The sequence below is a fragment of the Schistocerca americana genome, chromosome 1 (assembly GCF_021461395.2).
Source record: "Schistocerca americana isolate TAMUIC-IGC-003095 chromosome 1, iqSchAmer2.1, whole genome shotgun sequence".
NCBI lineage: Eukaryota > Metazoa > Arthropoda > Insecta > Orthoptera > Acrididae > Schistocerca > Schistocerca americana.
The window spans coordinates 1,123,803,283-1,123,826,489 of record NC_060119.1 but is presented as its reverse complement, the minus strand read 5'-3'; the positions used below and the strand labels follow the sequence as shown (position 1 = coordinate 1,123,826,489).

The 23,207-nt window shown below is 42.6% G+C and overlaps 1 protein-coding gene across 2 annotated transcripts in view; it reads right to left on the bottom strand.

Moving 5' to 3' along the window:
* LOC124551026 (caspase-1-like) overlaps positions 1 to 23,207 on the bottom strand; it is a 134,194-nt gene that overhangs the window by 73,882 nt on the left and 37,105 nt on the right. The window contains exons 3-4 of one of the 2 annotated variants that reach the window (XM_047125878.1): positions 19,829 to 19,987; positions 9,142 to 9,267 (exon numbers count right to left, since the gene is read on the bottom strand). In XM_047125878.1, the coding sequence (XP_046981834.1) occupies positions 9,142 to 9,267; positions 19,829 to 19,987 (285 nt within the window). The remainder of the gene's footprint in view (positions 1 to 9,141; positions 9,268 to 19,828; positions 19,988 to 23,207) is intronic. The other variant, XM_047125887.1, reaches the window with a different exon arrangement.

Below are 23,207 nucleotides of genomic sequence, written 5' to 3'. Positions count from 1 at the left end.
AATCCTAGTATAAGTTCCAGAAAGTGGCTCGGCAACATGGTGTAAACCAAAGTACGATTATGTACATCCTAATTGGCAGCCTCTACAATCTCTGTCACCTGCAACGCGTGCAAGTATTATCGACAGCGGATTTCCCTCAACGGGAAGGATTTTGTCGATGGTTTTTGACCCAGACCATCACAATTATTGGATTTCTGTCATCAGTCTTCTTTACCTACAAAGCAATCTTTAACAGAACTGATATCATAACCATCTGTATAATCATCTACATCTACATCTACTTCCATACTCCGCAAGCCACCTGACGGTGTGTGGCGGAGGGTACCTTGAGTACCTCTATCGGTTCTCCATTCTATTCCAGTCCGATATTGTCCGTGGAAAGAAGGATTGTCGGTATGCTTCTGTGTGGGCTCTAATCTCTCTGATTTTATCCTCATGGTCTCTTCGCGAGATATACGTAGGAGGGACCAATGTACTGCTTGACTCTTCGGTGAAGGTATGTTCTCGAAATTTTAACAAAAGCCCGTACCGAGCTACTGAGCGTCTCTCCTGCAGAGTCTTCCACTGGAGTTTATCTATCATCTCCGTAACGCTTTCGCGATTACTAAATGATCCTGTAACGAAGCGCGCTGCTCTCCGTTGGATCTTCTCTATCTCTTCTATCAACCCTATCTGGTACGTATCCCACACTGGTGAGCAGTATTCAAGCAGTGGGCGAACAAGCGTACTGTAACCTATTCCTTTGTTTTCGGATTGCATTTCCTTAGGATTCTTCCAATGAATCTCAGTGGCATCTGCTTTACCGACGATCAACTTTATATGTATGATCATTCCATTTTAAATCACTCCTAATGCATACTACCAGATAATTTATGGAATTAACTGCTTCCAGTTGCTGACCTGCTATTTTGTAGCTAAATGATAAGGTATCTATCTTTCTAAGTATTCGCAGCACATTACACTTGTCTACATTGAGATTCAATTGCCATTCCCTGCACCATGCGTCAATTCGCTGCAGATCCTCCTGCATTTCAGTACAATTTTCCATTGTTACAACCTCTCGATACACCACAGCATCATCTGCAAAAAGCCTCAGTGAACTTCCGATGTCATCCACAAGGTCTTTTATGTATACTGTGAATAGCAACGGTCCTATGGCACTCCCCTGCGGCACACCTGAAATCACTCTTACTTCGGAAGACTTCTCTCCATTGAGAATGACATGCTGCGTTCTGTTATCTAGGAACTCTTCAATCCAATCACACAATTGGTCTGATAGTCCATATTCTCTTACTTTGTTCATTAAACGACTGTGGGCTTCAGCCAATCCTTAGGGAATGGTTGGGGCATCTCGTCACCATCTGTTCAGCATCAAAATGTGGGCAGGGATTCTTGGCGTCCACATTCCTGAACCAGTTATTCTACAACGCCTCGACGGAAGAACATTCTTGGACTTCATGCCGAATACTCTGCCAGGGCTGCATGAGAATGTGCCTTTGGCAGTCCGACGAGTTATGTGATTTCTGCATGATGGAGCATCACCCCATTTCCGCTTTAGAATTTGCCGACATCTAAAGAACATCTTCCCCAGATGTTGGATGGTACACGGAGGCCCTGTACCATGACCTGCTAGATCACCGGGCTTAAACACCCTGGATTTTTACCTCTTGATATCTGAAAACGTCGTGTATGCTGAAACAGTTTCTGATGTGCAGACCTTTCAACAGCGTGTACAAGACGCCTGTGATGCTATTCGGAGATAGGTCGGAACCTGCGAGACTCCGGCAATCCATGATGCGACGTGTGAACGAGTGCATGGCATCCCATAGAGGCCACTATGGACCTCTGTTGTGACGTGTGGTCGATGCAGCTTTGTACTATTTTCCTGGACGATTCGTTGTTGTTGCATGCACACTGTCCGTTTCTGGACACATGTTTATAGGACTTTTCCTCCATTTCCAGCGAGGAATCCGTCCTGCATTTTGTCGGTTTTCACCCTGTTCACCCTGTGTAAGCAGAGCAGGGAAGAGTGGGGATCGTTTTAGCGGCGATAAGGGCAGAAATAAATATAAAAAAATAATAAGTCACAGCTTTAAAATACTAGCACGAATTAGTTACAAACGAATGGAAAAACTGGTAGAAACCGACATCGGGGAAGATCAGTTTAGATTCCGTAGAAATGTTGGAACACGTGAGGCAATACTGACCTTACGACTTATCTTAGAAGCTAGATTAAGAAAAGGCAAACCTACGTTTCTAGCATTTATAGACTTAGAGAAAGCGTTTGACAATGTTGACTGGAATACTCTCTTTCAAATTCTAAAGGTGGCAGGGATAATATACAGGGAGCGAAATGCTATTTACAATTTGTACAGAAAAAAGGGGGCAGTTAAGAGTCGAGGGACATGAAAGGGAAGCAGTGGTTGGGAAGGGAGTGAGACAGGGTAGTAGCCTATCCCCGATGTTATTCAATCTGTATATTGAGCAAGCAGTAAAGGAAACAAGAGAAAAATTTGGAGTAGGTATTAAAATCCGGGGAGGAGAAATAAAAACTTTGAGGTTCGCTGATGACATTGTAATTCTGTCAGAAACAGCAAAGGACTTGGAAGAGCAGTTGAACGGAATGGACAGTGTCTTGAAAGGAGGATATAAGATGAACATCAACAAAAGCAAAACAAGAGTAATGGAATGTAGTCGAATTAAGTCGGGTGATGCTGAGGGAATTAGATCAGGAAATGAGACACTTAAAGTAGTAAAGGAGTTTTGCTATTTGGGAAGCAAAATAACTGAAGATGGTCGAAGTAGAGAGGATATAAAATGTAGACTGGCAATGGCAAGGAAAGCGTTTCTGAAGAAGAGGAATTTGTTTACATCGAGTATAGATTTAAGTGTCAGGAAGTCGTTTCTGAAAGTATTTGTATGCAGTGTAGCCATGTATGAAAGTGAAACATGGACAATAAGTAGTTTGGACAAGAAGAGAATAGAAGCTTTCGAAATGTGGTGCTACAGAAGAATGTTGAAGATTAGGTGGGTAGATCACGTAACTAATGAGGAGGTATTGACTAGAATTGGGGAGAAGAGGAGTTTGTGGGACAACTTGACGAGAATAAGGGACCGGTTGGTAGGGCATGTCCTGAGGCATCAAGGGATCACAAATTTAGCATTGGAGGGCAGCGTGGTGGGTAAAAATCGTAGAGGGAGACCAAGAGATGAATACACTAGGCACATTCAGAAGGATGTAGGTTGCAGTAGGTACTGGGAGATGAAGGAGTTTGCACAGGATAGATTAGCATGGAGAGCTGCATCAAACCAGTGTCAGGACTGAAGACCACAACAACAACAAGGGCAGAAAATTGAGAAAACCACTCAAATATGTGGCCGTGCGGTTAAAGGCGCTGCAGTCTGGAACCGCAAGACCGCTACGGTCGCAGGTTCGAATCCTGCCTCGGGCATGGATGTTTGTGGTGTCCTTAGGTTAGTTAGGTTTAACTAGTTCTAAGTTCTAGGGGACTAATGACCTCAGCAGTTGAGTCCCATAGTGCTCAGAGCCATTTTTAACCACTCAAATATGCCGTTCCTAGAAGGAGCAAATTCTTGTGACCCGGCGTCTGCGAATGAGAATTTCGGAAATGGCGATGCTGGTCGACTGTTCGCGTATGTTGTCGTGAGAGTCTATGGAAATTACGACGGTGAAACCAGGAGTAGACGACAAGACCTCGTCACAGAACTTCCATGTCGGAGAGAAGCCCTCTCTGTAAAGTAAGATGTGGCGATCCGTGGTAGGTCTGACGACAGGGAACATTGCTGCAACAGGGTCGAGTGTTTCGGAGCACACAGGTCAGAGCATGTTAGTGAACATAAAGCTCGGCAGCCGACGAGCTGTACGTGTTCCCAAGTTGACTCAGTGACACCGTCAGTTACTATAGCACTGGGTACAAGATCATGAAGATTAGGCCGTAAATTACTGGAAACATGATGCCTGGTCGACTAAATCACATTTCTTGTTATACCAATCGTGTCCGGACAGGCTGTCGCCAAAGCGAACGGCTGCTCGAAACACGCACCGCGCCACGAAAACAGAATGGTGGTGGTACCATTAGGCCAGCGGTTCCCAACCCTGAGTGGCACTGAAACGTGAACTCTGATCGAGAGTCGAAGACAAGGATAGAATTATCGGAACTTCAGGAGCTGCGTCGTTAGTCAGCATCAGCGAGTACAGAATGACATAAGAGTTGAAATGCCCTGACGCTATTCTATATAGTATTTTTCCAAGTTTTGAAAACTACAGATATTGTGTGCGGTCATGCGTCTGGAAGCGTACATCCCTACAGGCTGCGCTATGGAGCTGGCCCACAGTCTTGGCTATGGCTGGCTGCTCATGGCGTGACCACATGACATGAAACAGCCCGATCGTAATTTGTCGCTTTGTTGTTTCTTGGACACAATTGTTCACAAGAACGATCGACATGTATTTGCTCATGTAATATCCAGACGCAACACGAAGGAAGGAAGGAGGATCGGTATTTGACGCCCGGTCCATACCTAAGGTTATCAGAGACAGGGCTCTGCTCGGATTTGTTACTGCTAGAGGTAAAGGAAGAGACCATGACCCTTTAAACGGACCATGGCGTCATTTCCTTGAATTGATTTGGGTGACCCCACAAAACCGATATCTGCTTGGCCAAGAACGAGAATAGAACCCGGGTCTCTGAGATGCGAGTTGAGGGCATTAACCACTGTTGTTGTCGTTGTCTTCAGTCCTGAGACTGGTTTGATACAGCTCTCCATGCTACTCTATCCTGTGCAAGCTTCTTCATCTCCCAGTACCTACTGCAGCCTACATCCTTCTGAATCTGCTTAGTGTATTCATCTCTTGGTCTCCCTCTACGATTTTTACCCTCCACGATGGCCTCCAATACTAAACTGGAGATCCCTTGATGCCTCAGAACATGTCCTACCAACCGATCCCTTCTTCTGGTCAAGTTGTCCACAAACTTCTCTTCTCCCCAATTCTATTCAATACCTTCTCATTAGTTATGTGATCTACCTATCTAATCTTCAGCATTACTCTGTAGCACCACATTTCGAAAGCTTCTATTCTCTTCTTGTCCAAACTACAGGGCTATTACAAATGATTGAAGCGATTTCATAAATTCACTGTAGCTCCATTCATTGATATATGGTCACGACACACTACAGATACGTAGAAAAACTCATAAAGTTTTGTTCGGCTGAAGCCACACTTCAGGTTTCTGCCGCCAGAGCGCTCGAGAGCGCAGTGAGACAAAATGGCGACAGGAGCCGAGAAAGCGTATGTCGTGCTTGAAATGCACTCACATCAGTCAGTCATAACATTGCAACGACACTTCAGGACGAAGTTCAACAAAGATCCACCAACTGCTAACTCCATTCGGCGATGGTATGCGCAGTTTAAAGCTTCTGGATGCCTCTGTAAGGGGAAATCAATGGGTCGGCCTGCAGTGAGCGAAGAAACGGTTGAACGCGTGTGGGCAAGTTTCACACATAATGATGTGAAAGATTCAGTGTTTAAACCTCCTCTACCAAGAAACGTGCCAGAACTGCGAGCCCGCATCAACAATGCTTTCGAACTCATCGATGGGGACATGCTGCGCCGAGTGTGGGAGGAACTTGATTATAGGCTTGATGTCTGCCGAATCACTAAAGGGGCACATATCGAACATTTGTGAATGCCTAAAAAAACTTTTTGAGTTTTTGTATGTGTGTGCAAAGCATTGTGAAAATATCTCAAATAATAAAGTTATTGTAGAGCTGTGAAATCGCTTCAATCACTTGTAATAACCCTGTATACATCGTCCATGCTTCACTTTCATATGTGGGTACACTCCATACAAATACTTTCAGAAACGACTTCCTGACACTTAAATCTATACTCTATGTTAACAAATTTCCCTTCTTCAGAAACGCTTTCCTTGCCATTCCCAGTCTACATTTTATATCATCTCTACTTCGATCATCATCAGTTACTTTGCTCCCCAAATAGCAAAACTCCTTTACTACTTTAAGAGTCTCATTTCCTAATCTAATTCCCTCAGCATCACCCAACTTAATTCGACTACATTCCATTATCCTTGTTTTGCTTTTGTTGATGTTCATCTTATATCCTTCTTTCAAGACACTGTCCATTCCGTTCAATTGCTCTTCCAAGTCCTTTGCTGTTTCTGACAGAATTACAATGTCATCGGCGAACCTCAAAGTTTTTATTCCATTATCCTTGTTTTGCTTTTGTTGATGTTCATCTTATACCCTCCTTTCAAGACACTGTCCATTTCATTCAACTGCTCTTCCAAGTCCTTTGCTGTCTCTGACAGAATTAGTGTCGTCGGCAAACCTTAAAGTTTTTATTTCTTCTCCATGGATTTTAATACCTACTCCAAACTTTTTTTTTGTTTCCTTTACTGCTTGCTCAATATACAGATTGAATAGCATCGGGGAGAGGCTACAACCCTGTGTCACTCCCTTCCCAAGCACTGCTTCCCTTTCATGTCCCTCGACTCTTATAATGCCATCTGGTTTCTGTACAAATTGTAAATAGCATTTCGCTCCCTGTACTTTACCCTTGACACCTTCAGAATATGAAAGAGAGTATTCCAGTCAACATTGTCAAAAGCATTCTCTAAGTCTACAAATGCTAGAAACGTAGGTTCGCCTTTCCTTAATCTTCCTTCTAAGATAAGTCGTAGGGTCAGTATTGCCTCACGTGTTCCAACATTTCTACGGAATACAAACTGATATTCCCCGAGGTCGGGTTCTACCAGTTTTTCCGATTGCCTGTACATAATTCACGTTAGTATTTTGCAGCTGTGACTTATTAAATTGATAGTTCGGTAATTTTCACACCTGTCAACACCTGCATTATTTGGGATTGGAATACTATATTCTTCTTGATGTCTGAGGGAATTTCACCTGCCTCACACATTTTGCTCACCAGATGGTAGAGTTTTGTCAGGACTGGCTCTCCCAACGCTGTGAGTAGTTCTAATGGAATGTTCTCAACTCCCGGGGCCTTGTTTCGACTCAGGTCTTTCAGTGCTCTGTCAAACTCTGCACGCAGTATCGTATCTCCCATCTCATCTTCATCTACATCCTCTTCCATTTCCATAATATTGCCCTTAAGTACATCGCCCTTGTATAGACCCTCTATATACTCCTTCCACCCTTCTGCTTTCGCTTCTTTGCTTAGAACTGGGTTTCCATCTGAGCTCTTGATACTCATGCAAGTGGTTCTCTTTTCTCCAAAGATCTCTTTAATTTTCCTGTAGGCAGTATCTATCTTACCCCTAGTGAGATAAGCCTCTACATCCGCACATTTGTCCGCTTGCCATCCCTTCTTAGCCATTTTGCACTTCCTGTCGATCTCATTTTTGAGACGTTTGTATTCCTTTTTGCCTGCTTCACTTACTGCATTTTTGTAATTTCTCCTTTCATCAATTGATTCAGTATCTCTTGTGTTACCCAAGGATTTCTACTAGCCTTCGTCTTTTTACCTACTTGATCCTCTGCTGTCTTCACTACCTCATCCCTCAAAGCTACCCAATCTTCTTCTACTGTATTTGTTTTCCCCATTCCTGTCAATTGTTCCCTTATGCTCTCCATGAAACTCCTTACAACCTCCCGTTCTTTCAGTTTATCCAGGTCCCATCTCCTTAAATTCCCTCCTTTTTGTAGTTTCTTCAGTTTTAATCTACAGTTCATAACCAATAGATTGTGGTCAGAGTCCACATCTGCCCCTGGAAATGTCTTACAATTTAAAATCTGGTTTCTAAATCTCTATCTTACCATTATATAATCTATCTGACACCTTTTAGTATCTCCAGGGGTCTCCCATGTATACAACCACAACACCACCATAAAAACTGATCGACAAAGTTGGCAAATTTGGCGGATATTTTCGGTGCCCTCAACGCTTTTAATTTAACTCTACAGTGTAAGAATAGTCATAAGTCTTGTTTTATGCAAGACAGAGTAAAAGCAACGACAATTAACATTCGACTTTGGGTTCAAATAGTGAAACAGGATTCCTTCGACGTATTTCCTGGCTTATAGATTTCTGGAAACCAAGGAAGTCGAAGTTGGTAGAATAACAGCTACATCCATAAAAGATCATCTCAAATCTTTCACCTCCATCCTCAGCAATTTAAAACTACTTATTTTCCTAAATTCTATGCAAATACTGTAATAGGCCTAATTGTAAACACTAATGTTCTTCAAACATTAACGTTATTCAAAACAGTTTTCAAACATTATGGTTTTTAAAATTAATAATAATCTTATATGGTGATTTTACATTTTATTTCTCATTCTCATTAATGTGAAATCTACTAACTAGACTTACCAGTGCAATATCTAAGCCTTTTCATAATTGTTTTAGGAACTAATTCCCTGAAGTTAAGGGTGAAATCCAATGGCTCAGAAATTCCTTTAAAGAAGACTGCTAAAAAAAGTTGAAAATGTTATCAAGTGAAGAATATTCGCTAACTAAACTATCATGTGACCAGACTATAAAATTGGTTTTCGAAACAACACCATTGGTATCGTTCTGGATAACTGTTCGGCAAGAATATGCAGAAATTGCCAAAATTGCAGTAAGAGTTTCGACAACCTACGTCAAAAATGAATACCAAAATCTCATTGAGTTCTTTTTAAGGCTGTCCACTCAATTTTGTGTTTTCAAATACTTGTGTCAGCTAAGCGAATACAATAAAAACCTTTCCCTTACAACAATTCAAAATATTTTTCAATCCTTCTTGTACTGTACAGTTTACTAATTAGGGCCACTGGTTTGGTCTTCCTTAGGATCTGTTGTAGTAATCGAAGGCAAGATGACAGCTGTTCACGTAGAACATTATTGCAAACCACGGGCATCCCTTCATGCTTGATGTTTTCAGTGACGGCAGTGGCATGTTCCAGCAGGATAATTGTTCGTGTCACACGGCCAGAATCGTGCATTTGTGTGAGCAGAGTGGCACTGAACTCAAGTTGATGTCTTGGGCAGTAAATTTGCCTGCGACGATACAGAGCACCATCCACGCACCCATAAATCATGTGCCACTAATTTACAGGAACTGCGTGACCTATACGTAAACACCTCATGCCACATACCTTTGCAATCCTACCAGGGATTTGTTGGATCCATTCCACGCAGAACTGCTGTTGCACAGCGATCCAAAAGTGGACCAACAGGCTTTTAAGCAGGAAGTCACACAGTTTTGGCTCCTCTGTGTAGACCTACACACATAGGGGAACGGCGAGTATTGTGGGCCATTTAAGGAAAAATGTACATTACAAAATATATTTGTAGCTTAACTTAGTTACGAGCGAAAAAATCATATTTTCTGCTTCTTTCATCTAAGTAATAAAAATATATTTAGGAATATATGAAGGGAACAATACACAAAATGTAATTAGAATTAACCTTGCATTTTGGGCCTTTTAAAAATTGGTGGGTAGTATGGACCACACCAATATGATTATGTTTATAAATTAAAAACATTGTTTCCAATAAAAGTTTTATTGTTTAATACTATACACAATGTATTACATATTATAGCTCATTTACCCTAAGAATTATTTAGCTTACAGAGATCACAAAAGTAAAAAAATAAGTCCTGAACTTCCACACAGATCTCATGTGCCCAGCCTTCACACTTGTTTCACTGAATCCAGTTTTCCTAATAGCTTGCTCCACGCACAATATACGAGGGTGAGTCAAATGAAAACCTTAAATATTTTTTAAATATTATTTATTGTGCAGAAGTGGTACAAAGCTGTATCACTTTTGAACATAGTCTCCCCCACGCTCAATGCAAGTCCTCCAGCGCTTACAAGTGCATAAATTCCTTTGGAAAAAAAAAATTCTTTTGGTAGTTCACGCAACCACTCACGCACCGCATGGCGTACCTCTTCATCAGATCGGAACTTCTTTCCTCCTATTGTGCCTCTGAGTGGTCCAAACTTATGGAAATCACTTGGGGCAAGGTCTCGTGAGTATGGTGGATGAGGACGACACTCTAAATGCAGGTCTGTGTTTGTTGCAACTGTTGTACGGGCAGTACAGCAATCCACGTCGCTTTGATTTGATTGCAGGCCGCAGATGATTTTTTAGGAGATCTGTGTATGATGCACTGGTGACAGTGGTCCCTCTGGACGTGTAATGCTCCAAAATGACGCCTTTTTCGCCCCAAAAGAGAGTCAGCATAACCTTCCCTGCTGATGGTTCTCTTCGAAACTTCTTCGTTTTTGATGATGAGGAATGGCGTCATTCCTTGCTCGCTCCCTTCATTTCCGGTTGGTGGAAGTGAACCCAGGTTTCGTCCCCAGTAACGATTCTTGCAAGGAAGCCACCACCTTCTCGTTCAAAGCGCCGAAGAAGTTCTTCACAAGCATCAACACGTTGTTCTCTCATTTCAGTAGTCAGCTGCCGTGGCTCCTATCTTGCAGACACTTTGTGAAACTGGAGCACATCATGCACGATGTGGTGTGCTGACCCATGACTAATCTGTAAACATGCTGCAGTGTCAATCAGTATCACTCGACAGTTTTCCTTCACTATGGCTTCAACTGCTGCAATGTTATGTGGAGTCACAACTCGTTGTGCTTGACCTGAACGAGGAGCATCTTCCACTGAAATCACACCATTTTTGAACTTCCTACTCCATTCGTAGACTTGCTGCTGTGACAAACATGCATCACCGTACTGAACCTTCATTCGTCGATGAATTTCAATAGGTTTCACACCTTCCCCACGCCAAAACCGAATAACGGAACGCTGTTCTTCCCTGGTGCAAGTCGCAAGTGGGGCGGCCATCTTTATACTGATACTGCGACGGTATGTGTGCATCTGCACTATGCTGCCACCTACAGGCCATTCTGCATGCTGTTTGTAGCACGCTTACCAGCTTACAGGATAACGCCGCAAAATTTCGATTCGTTATTACAAATTTAGGGTTTTCATTTGACTCACCCTCGTATTTTACATCTACAACGTCTTGAGAAGTGGTTGGTGTAGGACTGTCATTACGAAAAATGTTGATTTCTTCATTTTTCTTTTTCGTATTGATCATCGTTTGTTCTTGTTTTGAAAATTTCATTTGTCTTTTTTCAGTTGTGCTTTTTCTTGTTGCTGTTCTGAATCTTTCTTGTCTGCCAGAAAATTTTTTATTGGAGTTGATATCAATAGGAATGGTGATCTCTCCATAACTGTTTGTAGATTCTGTATAGGAAGCAAGTTGAGGGGAGTGTCCTATATGTAGTAACAACAACCCCATCAGGGAGAGGTTCCTGCACAATGTTGGTAGTATAACTGCCCATAAAGTCCAAATCAGTAAATATGTCTGGGTTTGTCAGGTAAATGCCAGTGCATCTAAATTCATTTTCAGTAATATCTAGTCGACACACTTGCTTGTAGGCATCATCTACAAATTTTGCAACATCAAAGTCATTAATTCTTGACCCTGGATTAGCCCTCGTCCGCAAACTGCAAGCAGTGTTGTAGCAGTTTTTGAAAGGTTCCATGAACGTCCTATCCAGAGAGTGCAACTTATGGGAAGTGTGTGGTGGAAAACTTAACATACGACATGGTTTTCCCGAGCATAGATGATGACATCTAAGTCCTTGCGGCTGGTATACCCATCTACAATCATCAAGACAGGATCTCCTGCTGAGGGCTTTGTGAAGGATACAAAGTGTCAAAGCCACTTAAGAAAAGTCTCAGCTGTCATCCAACCACTATAAGTTGCAAAACTAATGCTTTCGGTTGGAGCACTAATCATGAGGCGGTCATTCATTCGTTTCCTTCGGAAAATAAAAAGCGGAGAAGTAAATTGCCAAGTTGCATTCATGCAAAATAGAAGTGTAACATCACGTCCCCTCTCTGCAGATGCAATTTTCCACAGTTGACTTTTTCCTTTCACTGTAATGACCTTGTCATTCTCATGCACACACGATACGCCGGTCTCGGCCGCATTAAAAATTCCGGATGGACGAAAGGAATGCTTTTTTTAAGAGAATTTCAAATCGGCTGAAGAACCTTTCGACCTGTGGCTTATTAAACCCTACACACCACATCAGACTAGTTGATTGTGGTTTTCTATAGGTCAGATTTGGGTGCTTCTTCATAAAACTGGCATAAAAATCCTTTCCAATCATTTTTGTCCTTTTTCTGCCAGGTCATAGGCCAGTTTCAAAAACTCTGCTTTGGGCAGGACATTAGTCTCGAATCTAAATCCATCAAATGAGCTACTAATAGCTTTTCACATCTTTCATCAAAGGTTGCCTTAAAAGACCCCATTTGTGGTCTCATATCAGTTGGCTCATTATTTGCTGTAGCTTTTAACTTTCTTTGCAGAGTGCCTCTAGGCACATGGTATCGGTCAGACGCGACTCTTTCGAAAAGTTTTTTCTCCAGTACACTTGCAACAGAATTTTTCAATTCATCCTCTGACCTTCTCCTCGACCTTCACCTGGTTTTCTTAAATGTTGGCATAGTACCCTAAAAAAAAAGAAAAAAAAGGAAGTTATTTCCATGGCCGAATGTCCCGTGGCCCAGACTACCAGACTCACACTGATATGAAAACACGGTAGTAAGCGAAACATTGTTAGAGCAAACGAAATGCAATTGTCACTGTCTTGTATTAATAGAGTAAACTAAATAACAGCTCCTGTTTTCACAAGTATATTCTGTCCGTCTCGATAGCTGACTGGATCTGCCGGCACGGTAACTCAGCGTGTTCGGTCAGAGGGCTGTTCCCCCTCTGTAATAAAAAAACTGAGTAAAGGAATCAACGATCAGCTTGAACGGATGTGTTGTGACATCCACACGGACCGAACGCAACGAATAATACCAAACAAAAAAAAGAAAAAAAAGTGGTCAGCGCGGCAGAATACCGTGCAAGGGGACCTGGGTTCGATTCCCGGCTGGGTTAGGGATCTTTCTGCTCAAAGACTGCGTGTATGTCTGTCTTCATCCTCGTATCATCTCCATCGACACGCAAGTAGCTGAAGCGGCGTCAACTAAAAAGACTTGCACCAGACGACAGGTCTACCCGACGGGAGGCCCTAGCCACATGACATATCATTTTTTTTTCATTATATTCTTACCTGTAGTGATTCAAAGTGATGTTAAAAATTATTCGACGCAACAACTTGTAGGAGCACAAACAATTCACAGACGATACGACACTGGGAATCAAACAAACTCTCTGCATATGGCGAAATGGCGCTGGCGGGAAAGATAACACTGCGTACCGTGCTGCTACGTAGTAGTGATTAGCTGAAATACCAACTGGCCCATACTACCCATCGTTCCCCTACTGCATAAGCCATTATGGATGTATGACAGAGACCGAGTACCGCAATCACTTTATACATTCCCGTTCTGATCGTCAGTTTAGCGGAAGAATGCCTCTGTACTCACTGGGACTTTACATTAACAGAAGTATTCTGAGAAGTGTTAGAGGAAGTTTCCAGATTCTGAACCTAGGGAACCGTAATGGAACGTATCTGATTCACCTTAGTTTTGCTTATGACTCTCTGCAATGTTCGTCTCTACTCCAACTTAAGTGCGAAAACGAATGTAAGGGACTAGCAGAATAAGTTTGAAAATAATCTTCCTGATAGTCCATTACAGTAAGAGCAAAGAAAATTTTTTAACAAAAAATCCGTAGAAGAGAAGCACAAGTTGACAATAAAGTCATAAAATTAGTTGATTATGTTACATGTGTATGTCAACTGAGGACAATAGTTAGATGGAGAACAGAAAAAAAAGAAACCAGTTCCGGTTTATGCCGCTAGGCTGCAGCGGATTCGCAACGCTGCAGTCGCTTTGCACTGGAAATTCAAAACATCGAAAATGGTGGCCAGCAGGAAATTCAAAAAATTGACGGGAAATTAATTGTCCTGCAAATAGAATGGCGGAGTGCTTAAAACAATTAACGGGAAATTTTAAAAAATCGAAAATGATTGATGATGAATTATTTTTAAAAGAAAGATGAGAAGTACCAAAAAAATCAAGGATGGCGTTGATGAGAAATTTAAAAATCTCAACCCTGCTTTATGCCACAACTCCCTCCCTCCTCTTCTATTAACCAATCACAGCAAGGCATTAAAAGAAGGCATCCAATCAGGATAAAATAAATTTCAAGAAAATGAAATAGCCCAGTTGTGTTTTACACCACTCTCCTCCCTACCTCTCCTTATCTCCACCCAATCATAGCACAGTATAGAAAATGAAACAACCGACCAAAAAAATCCAGCGTGGCGGAAAAAGTTCAAGATGGTAGTCTGATTCGGAAGAAGGTCTTTTGGCTGAAATAACTTGTTTGACAGTCTTTTTGTTGTGCCTATATGCGACTCTAGATCTTTGCTACATGGCAAGTAGCAGTCTAACCTTTTCATAACATCGTCGTATATGAAACACAATGAATAACAATATCATAAATTATTCATGAGTTAATCTGTTTTGGCAACATACAAGAGCAGATTATGAATGTTTTAATAAATTGTGGTCATAATGACGAAGTGCAGAGACTATGAAATAATAATTTGTAATAAACTGTTACCAGTCACATCCATATTTATTTTATGTTTAACTTAACATAACGTTACAAATGTTCTGCTAGTCCTCAGGAGTGTAACCGTAAAACATATAGGACTTTAAAAGATAAACTAACGTAACTCATCTAAATTAACACATAAATACTAATGCTACAATTTTGTGCACTGTTCTGTGGGGGAGGCGGTGTAGTGGCGGCTAGGACTCGATATCTGCTGCTGTTACTTTGTTATGGAGCTCAGCAAGATGTCTCTTGTTGCCTACTGAGTTGGACCATACAGCCTGTGTAGGTTGCATGAATATAGCTTACAAAAGTACCTACAACCAATACAACAAAAATTATATTGGCCGGACTGGCAGAAATTTCAGCACTAGATCTGACGAAAAGACGAACTGATACCGACTGGAAGAACGTAGAAATGAACATTAACGACGGATATTAAAGATACAGGTCACCCTTTCAAAATAGAAGACAAAGCCATAAAAAAGAGCAGATATTGTGGAAAAAGTGGTAATAAACAAAAAAATTATGTTCATAGTAAGATAACTGAGATTAAAAACTCGAAACAATTTCGTAATTTTAAACAATTCTAATGAAACAGATTCTAGACGCACCAGTGAGAAAGAAATGATTACGTTACTGTTATATCACGATTAACAAAGTGAATGAAGGGATAGTCGATAACCAGCAATACGGAGCAAGACCACCATATTGTCATATGTGTTTAATGATTATACGCATACAAAAATGTGCTGTACAATGGAATTTATCGAAGCCAGTGTCACTGCTACAAGGTGATGTTATACAACAGTGCCGCCAGTGTACCAAAAGGAAATACAGTGCAAATAAAGTTATTGAGCGCCTAAGCTGTGACAGATTGACTGAGATATGACGGTAATCCCAAAAGTAAGATCTATTTTTTATAAGTACACAACTCTGTTTGTGTGACAGTTGGTCACACTGTTATGAAGAGTGCTTCACGCGCTGTGTGTAAACACGCGAACGCCGCGCTGAGGCTCTGTCTTGGCTTGGGAGCCGTTGAGAATGGAGCTCCCGTTGGATGTTACCGCCAAGTGCGAATTGCTCGCAGTTATTCGGTTTTTGAACGCAAAGGGCACTGCGCCGGTTGAAATCCATCGCCAATTGACGGAAGTGTATGGTGAGTCGTGTATGGATGTCAAAAACGTTCGTAGGTGGTGTAGAGAGTTTGCAGCTGGTCGGACCGAAATTCACGACGAACAAAGGAGCAGGAGACCGTCAGTTTCTGAGGACACAGTGTTGAAGGTTGAGCAAAGCATGCGTGAAGATCAGCGGATCACCCTGGATGATCTCTGCACGTTGGTTCCTGAGGCTTCCCGAAGCACCGCTCACAGAATTTTAACGGAAACATTGAACTACCGGTAGGTGTGCGCAAGATGGGTGCCACGCATGCTGACTGAGGACCACATGCGGCAACGAGTTGATGCTTCCCGCACATTTCTTCACCGCCTTGCAGCCGAACAGGACAACTTTCTGTACTCAATTGTCACGGGTGACGAAACCTGGGCATACCACCTTACACCTGAGACCAAGCAACAATCACGCCAATGGCGGCATCCTTCTTCGCAGTATGGCGGCGAGCTGGTATGACATGGGCATACAAAAACTGCCACAGAGTCTAGAAAAATGCATCGACAGAAATGGTGATTATGCCGAAAAATTGTTAATGTTCAAGCTTTAAACTGATGTAAACCGTTGTAGAAATAAACAGGTCTATGTATATACAAAAACATAGGAGACCTTACTTTTGAGATTTAAGATTGAATAACAAGCACGAAAAAAAAAAAACAATGTACTTGTTATTCAGTCTTAAATAAGGAATTATTCTACCAAGAAATAACAGAACAATACGTAAATGAGATTAAGTGACATTTTAAAAGTGTACCACACCAATAAGCAGCTGACGCTGAACTATCTGCATGCATCCCTCGCAGGGTGTGTTGTTCAACTCAACAAGCAATGTAAGACATCTTGCTGAACTCCACAAAAATGTAATAACACCAGCAGATGTCATTGGATGTCGACTTCTACCTCCCCCTCCCCTCCCCTCGTCACCCCTCTCCACCCCACGCCGTTCACCATTCACCGTATCCCACAATAGCCACATCAGCGAGATAGTGTACAAAATTGTGGCTATATTATTTCTGTGTAAATTTAGGATATTTAATGTAGTGCATTAATAACCTGTGTATCTGTTCGCGAAGATGAATAGAACTTGCTCGAAATGTTCAGTTAAACATAAAAAAAAATGTAAATGTGATTAGCAGCGGTTCATCACACAAATAATTATAAGTGTTTTGGGCAACGTTCCTGGTGAATTAAAGGTGCCGTATTATGATACAATAAGAAGAAATTTTTAAAAATTGAAATTACGAGGTCGTCTTGTTGTTGTGGTCTTCAGTCCTGAGACTGGTTTGATGCAGCTCTCCATGCTCCTCTATCCTGTGCAACCTTCTTCATCTCCCAGTACTTACAGCAACCTACATCCTTCTGAATCTGCTTAGTGTATTCATCTCTTCGTCCCCCTCTACGATTTTTACCCTCCACGCTGCCCTCCACTGCTAAATTTGTGATCCCTTGATGTCTCAGAACATGCCCTACCAACCGGTCCCTTCTTCTTGTCAAATTGTCCCACAAACTCCTCTTCTCCCCAATTCTCCTCATTCAGCATTCTTCTGTAGCACCACATTTCGAAAGCTTCTATTCTCTTCTTGTCCAAACTATTTATCGTCCACGTTTCACTTCCATACATAGCTACACTCCATACAAATACTTTCAGAAACGACTTCCTGACACTTAAATCTATACTCGATGTTAACAAATTTCTCTTATTCAGAAACGCTTTGCTTGCCATTGCCAGTCTACATTTTATATCCTCTCTACTTCGACCATCATCAGTTATTTTGCTCCCCAAATAGCAAAACTCCTTTACTACTTTAAGTGTCTCATTTCCTAATCTAATTCCCTTAGCATCACCCGACTTAATTCGACTACATTCCATTATCCTCGTTTTTCTTTTGTTGATGTTCATCTTATAGCCTCCTTTCAAGACACTGTCCATTCCGTCCAACTGCTCTTCCAAGTCCTGTGCTGTCTCTGACAGAATTACAATGTCATCGGTGAACTTCAACGTTTTTATTTCTTCTCCATCGAGAATTTTTCTTTTGTTTCCTTGACTGCTTGCTCAATATACAAATTGAATAACATCGGGGAGAGGCTACAACCCTGTCTCACTCCCTTCCCCCCCCCCCCCCTACTGCTTCCCTTTCATGTCCCTCGACTCCTATAACTGCCATCTGGTTTCTGTACAAATTGTAAATAGCATTTCGCTCCCTGTATTTTATCCCTGCCACCTTTAGAATTTGAAAGAGAGTATTCTAGTCAACATTGTCAAAAGCTTTCTCTAAGTCTACTAATGCTAGAAACGTAGGTTTTCCTTTCCTTAATCTTTCTTCTAAGATAAGGCGTAAGGTCAGTATTGCCTCACGTGTTCCAACGTTTCTACGGAATCCAGACTGATCTTCCCTGAGGTCGGCTTCTACCATTTTTTCCATTCGTCTGTAAATAATTCGCGTTAGTATTTTGCAGCTGTGACTTATTAAAATTATAGTTCGGTGATTTTCACATCTGTCAACACCTGCCTTCTTTGGGATTGGAATTATTATATTCTTCTTGAAGTCTGAGGGTATTTCGCCTGTCTCATACATCTTGCTCACCAAATGGTAGAGACTGGGTCTCCCAAGCCCGCCAGTAGCTCTAATGGAATGTTGTCTACTCCCGGGGCCTTGTTTCGACTCAGGTCTTTCAGTATCACATCTCCCATTTCATCTTCATCTACATCCTTTTCCATTTCCATAATATTGTCCACAAATACATTGCCCTTTTGTAGACCCTCTATATACTGCTTCCACCTTTCTGCTTTCCGTTCTTTGCTTAGAACTGGGATTCCATCTGAGCTCTTGATATTCATACGAGGTCGTCCTGAAATGTAATTCCTCCGTTTCTTTTATGCTGTTCTCAATGTTGGCTGAGGTATTACTTGTCATGTATATTACTCGCCGGCAACCGAAGAGACTTATGAGAATGGGGTTGATGAACTCACTTAAGAAAATCGTCAGATAACACGGACACAGCATTCAGGTAGCTTAAGTGTTCCGTATCACGAGAGCTTGTACAGGTCGTCATTGTTGAACTGCAGTACGGTGGGCGCTTCGAATGCTCGCTCGTAACGTGAAAGAGAGGAGACTGGACATCTACCGACAATTTCTGCTGCATGTTGAGGATGAGGGTGATGGATTCTTTATCAACACTGCGACAGATCATGAAAGCTGGGATCACCATTCTACTCCGAAAACCAGAGAGCATGAGTGAATGGAGTTCCACCAAAAAGGATCACCGACGCCATGAAGATTCAAAACCATACCATCAAGTCATATTCACAGTTTTTGGGGGTGTTCGAGCTGTGGTGCATCTTCACTGTCATCGATCATCCTCCATGCAACCCGACTTGGCCCCATCCGATTTTCATCTGTTTCCAAAACTTAACGAACAACTCCGAGGACTTCACTTAGATGGCGATAGTACAAGCAGAGGCGAGGTTGTGGCTCCGTCAACGAAGTCAAGCACTCTGCAGTGACGGTATCATCAAACTGGTCCCTCACAGGGAGAAATGTGTTCGTTGGTTGATTGATTTCGGAGAGAGGACCAAACAGCGATATCATCTGTCCCATCGGATTATTGATGGATGGGGAAGGAAGTCGGCCGTGCCCTTTCAAAGGAACCATCGCGAATTTTGCCTGAAGCGATTTAGAGAAACCGCGGACAACCTAAATCAGGATGGCCGGACGCAGGTTTGAACCGTCGCCCTCCCAAATGTGAGTCCAGTGTGCTAACCAATGCGCCACCTCGCTCGGTAAATGTATTCCTCATCAGGGTGACAATGCTGAGAAACAAATATGTAGATATGAAGAATAAAGATGAAGAATGTTAAAAAAAAATGTTTTGTTTATAAAGCTTTAAGAGTTTTCACATAAAGAGGCGGAGGAATTACTTTTCAGCGCGCGTTCATAGTTTTCCTACACAACAGTTGCTAATTCATAGAAAAATTTCTGTTTTCATGATATTTGTGTGTGTGTGTGTGTGTGTGTGTGTGTGTGTGTTTAGAACCATTAATATGACTTCATAATCTGGGTACCTACCCAGGGACGAAGACTCCTGCAGGCATGGCGTCCACGACGTCGGAAGGCCCATCGCCTATCGATTTGCGAGCGGTCTCCACTTGGTCGGAAGATTCATCGTGCTCCTCACTTTTCTTACGCTGGCCTTCTTTCTTGTCTGCAGAGGGTTTTGATTTGAACCTGGTGAAAAACAGTGGAATGAATCCTACAGAATTATATCTACTACAACAATACAGCTCTGCAAAACACAGTAAACTAAATGGGAAAAAGATACTTATTGTTGTTCTGTTTGATAAGGCTCTCTCGTGTTTTTGATAAGGCTCTCTCCTGTTTCGATGATTGATAGAAAGTTGGCTAAATGACTGTTAAATGTCTCTGCTTTTGCCATTGTTGCTGTTGACACCGAGCCGGCCGAAGTGGCCGTGCGCTTAAAGGCGCTGCAGTCTGGAACCGCAAGACCGCTACGGTCGCAGGTTCGAATCCTGCCTCGGGCATGGATGTTTGTGATGTCCTTAGGTTAGTTAGGTTTAACTAGTTCTAAGTTATAGGGGACTAATGACCTCAGCAGTTGAGTCCCATAGTGCTCAGAGCCATTTGAACCATTTGTTGACACCGACAGTTTCTGCCAGATATGTGTCTGCAGATCAAAAATGGTTAAAATGGCTCTAAGCACTATGGGACTTAACATCTGTGGTCATCAGTCCCCTAGACTTAGAACTACTTAAACCTAACTAACCTAAGGACATCACATACATCCATGGCCGAGGCAGGATTCGAAACTGCGATCGTAGCAGCAGCGCTGTTCCAGACTGAAGGGCCTAGAACAGCTCGGCCACATCGACCGCTGGGGAGTAGAAAGTGGTAGTTACGGCTTATTGGTTTGTGATTAGAATACTGTAACAGAATCTGAAATTGCAATAATTCTAATTCTAGACTTAGAACTATTTAAACCTAACTAACCTAAGGACATCACACACATCCATGCCCGAGGCAGGATTCGAACCTGCGACCGTAGCAGCAGCGCGGTGTCTGTGGGAATCTGATGGATATTCGAGGATTCATGATACGGGAGAATCAAGGGTTCATCAGGGGTGCGGTGGGAGAGGGATAGTGGCAAAAGAGCCGAAGTCAGCTAAAGCATAGTAGCAGCACTCCATCTTCAGGCCAAAAGGGGCCCATCGGGACCATCCGACCGCCGTGTCATCCTCAACTGAGGATCCGGCTAGGAGGGGCGTCCGGTCAGCACACCGCTCTCCCAGTCGTTATGATGGTTTTCTGTGACCGGAGCCGCTACTATTCGGTCGAGTAGATCCTCAGTTGGCATCACAAAGCTGAATGCACCCCGAATAATATGGCGGCCCAGATGGTCACCCATCCAAGTGCCGGCCACGCCCGACAGCGCTTTACTTCGATGATCTGACGTGAACCGGTGTATCCACTGCGGCAAGGCCGTTGCCAGCTAAGGCATAGGGCATCAACAAAAGATCACGATCTAGTTGGAGTTAAGGAGGCGAGCTCTCATAACGTAACGTTGGTGTCTAATAGCACAGTCGACACAGAACTTCCATAGATGTCGTTGAAAGTGGGGACATTAAACAGCGAGGGCGAAGTGCGATGCACCGCAGGCACTTGTCGCCGTCAACAGAGGCAACACTGGGCGTGCAGCAGAGCGCGACTCACAGGAGCGAGCACTGTGACGTCGTCGTGTGTTGACCATCCAGTGCTCGTGGCCGGGCCAGCAACCGCGGCCGACTCGCCAGCCGGGGGGGTTTCCCGTGCGGGCTGCCCCTTTAGCCACTCAACGCACGGAGGACACGGCATATGAGACACCCGACTACCAGACGTATCCTGGTTAGGCTTCATCCAGTGAAGGCAGCATACTGGTGATCCCTTGATGCCTCAGAACATGTCCTACCAACCGGTCCCTTCTTCTTGTCAAATTATGCCACAAACTCCTCTTCTCCCCAATTCTATTCAATACCTCCTCATTAGTTATGTGATCTACCCATCTCATCTTCAGCATTTTTCTATAGCACCACATTTCGAAAGCTTCTAGTCTCTTCTTGTCCGAACTATTTATCGTCCATGTTTCACTTCCATACATGGCTACACTCCATACAAATAATTTCAAAAACGACTTCCTGACACTTAAATCTATACTCGATGTTAACAAATTTCTCTTCTTCAGAAACGCTTTGCTTGCCATTGCCAGTCTACATTTCATATCCTCTCTACTTCGACCATCATCAGTTATTTTCCTCCCCAAATAGCAAAACTCCTTTATTAATTTAAGTGTCTCATTTCCTGATCTAATTCCCTCAGCATCACCCGACTTAATTCGACTACATTTCATTATCCTCGTTTTGCTTTCGTTGATGTTCATCTTATATCCTCCTTCAAGACACTGTCCATTCCGATCAACTGCTCTTCCAAGTCCTATGCTGTCTCTGACAGAATTATAATGTCATCGGTGAACCTCAACGTTTTTATTTCTTCTCCATCGAGAATTTTTCTTTTGTTTCCTTTACTGCTTGCTCAATATACAGATTGAATAACATCAGGGACAGGCTACAACCCTATCTCACTCCCTTCCCAACCGCTACTTCCCTTTCATGTCCCTCGACACTTGTAACTGCCATCTGCTTTCTGTACAAATTGCAAATAGCATTTCGCTCCCTGTATTTTACCCCTGCCACCTTTAGAATTTGAAAGAGAGTATTCCAGTCATCATTGTCAAAAGCTTTCTCTAAGTCTACTAATGCTAGAAATGTAGGTTTGCCTTTCCTTAATCTATTTTCTAAGATAAGTGGTAGGGTCAGTATTGCCTCACGTGTTCCAACATTTCTGCGGAATCCAAACTGATCTTCGCCGAGGTCGGCTTCTACCACTTCTTCCATTCGCCTGTAAAGAATTGCAGCTGTGACTTATTAAACTGATAGTTCGGTAATTTTCACATCTGTCAACATCTGCCTTCTTTGGGATTGGAATTATTATATTCTTCTTGAAGTCTGAGGGTATTTCGCCTGTCTCATACATCTTGCTCACCAGATGGTGGAGTTCTGTCAGGACTGGCTCTCCTAAGGCCGTCAGTAGTTCTAATGGAATGTTGTCCACTCCCGGGGCCTTGTTTCGACTCAGGTCTTTCAGTGCTCTGTCAAACTCTTCACGCAGTATCATATCTCCCATTTCATCTTCATCTACATCCTCTTCCATTTCCATAACATTGTCCTCAAGTACATCGCCCTTGTATAGACCCTCTATATACTCCCTCCACCTTTCTGCTTTCCCTTAGAGACAAGTGAATCGTGAGCAGTGTCTCAGGGAAGTATGATAAGCCTGCTCTTCTTCTCTGTGTGCATAAATGGCATGGTGTCTAGGGTGAGCACCAATCTGCGACTAT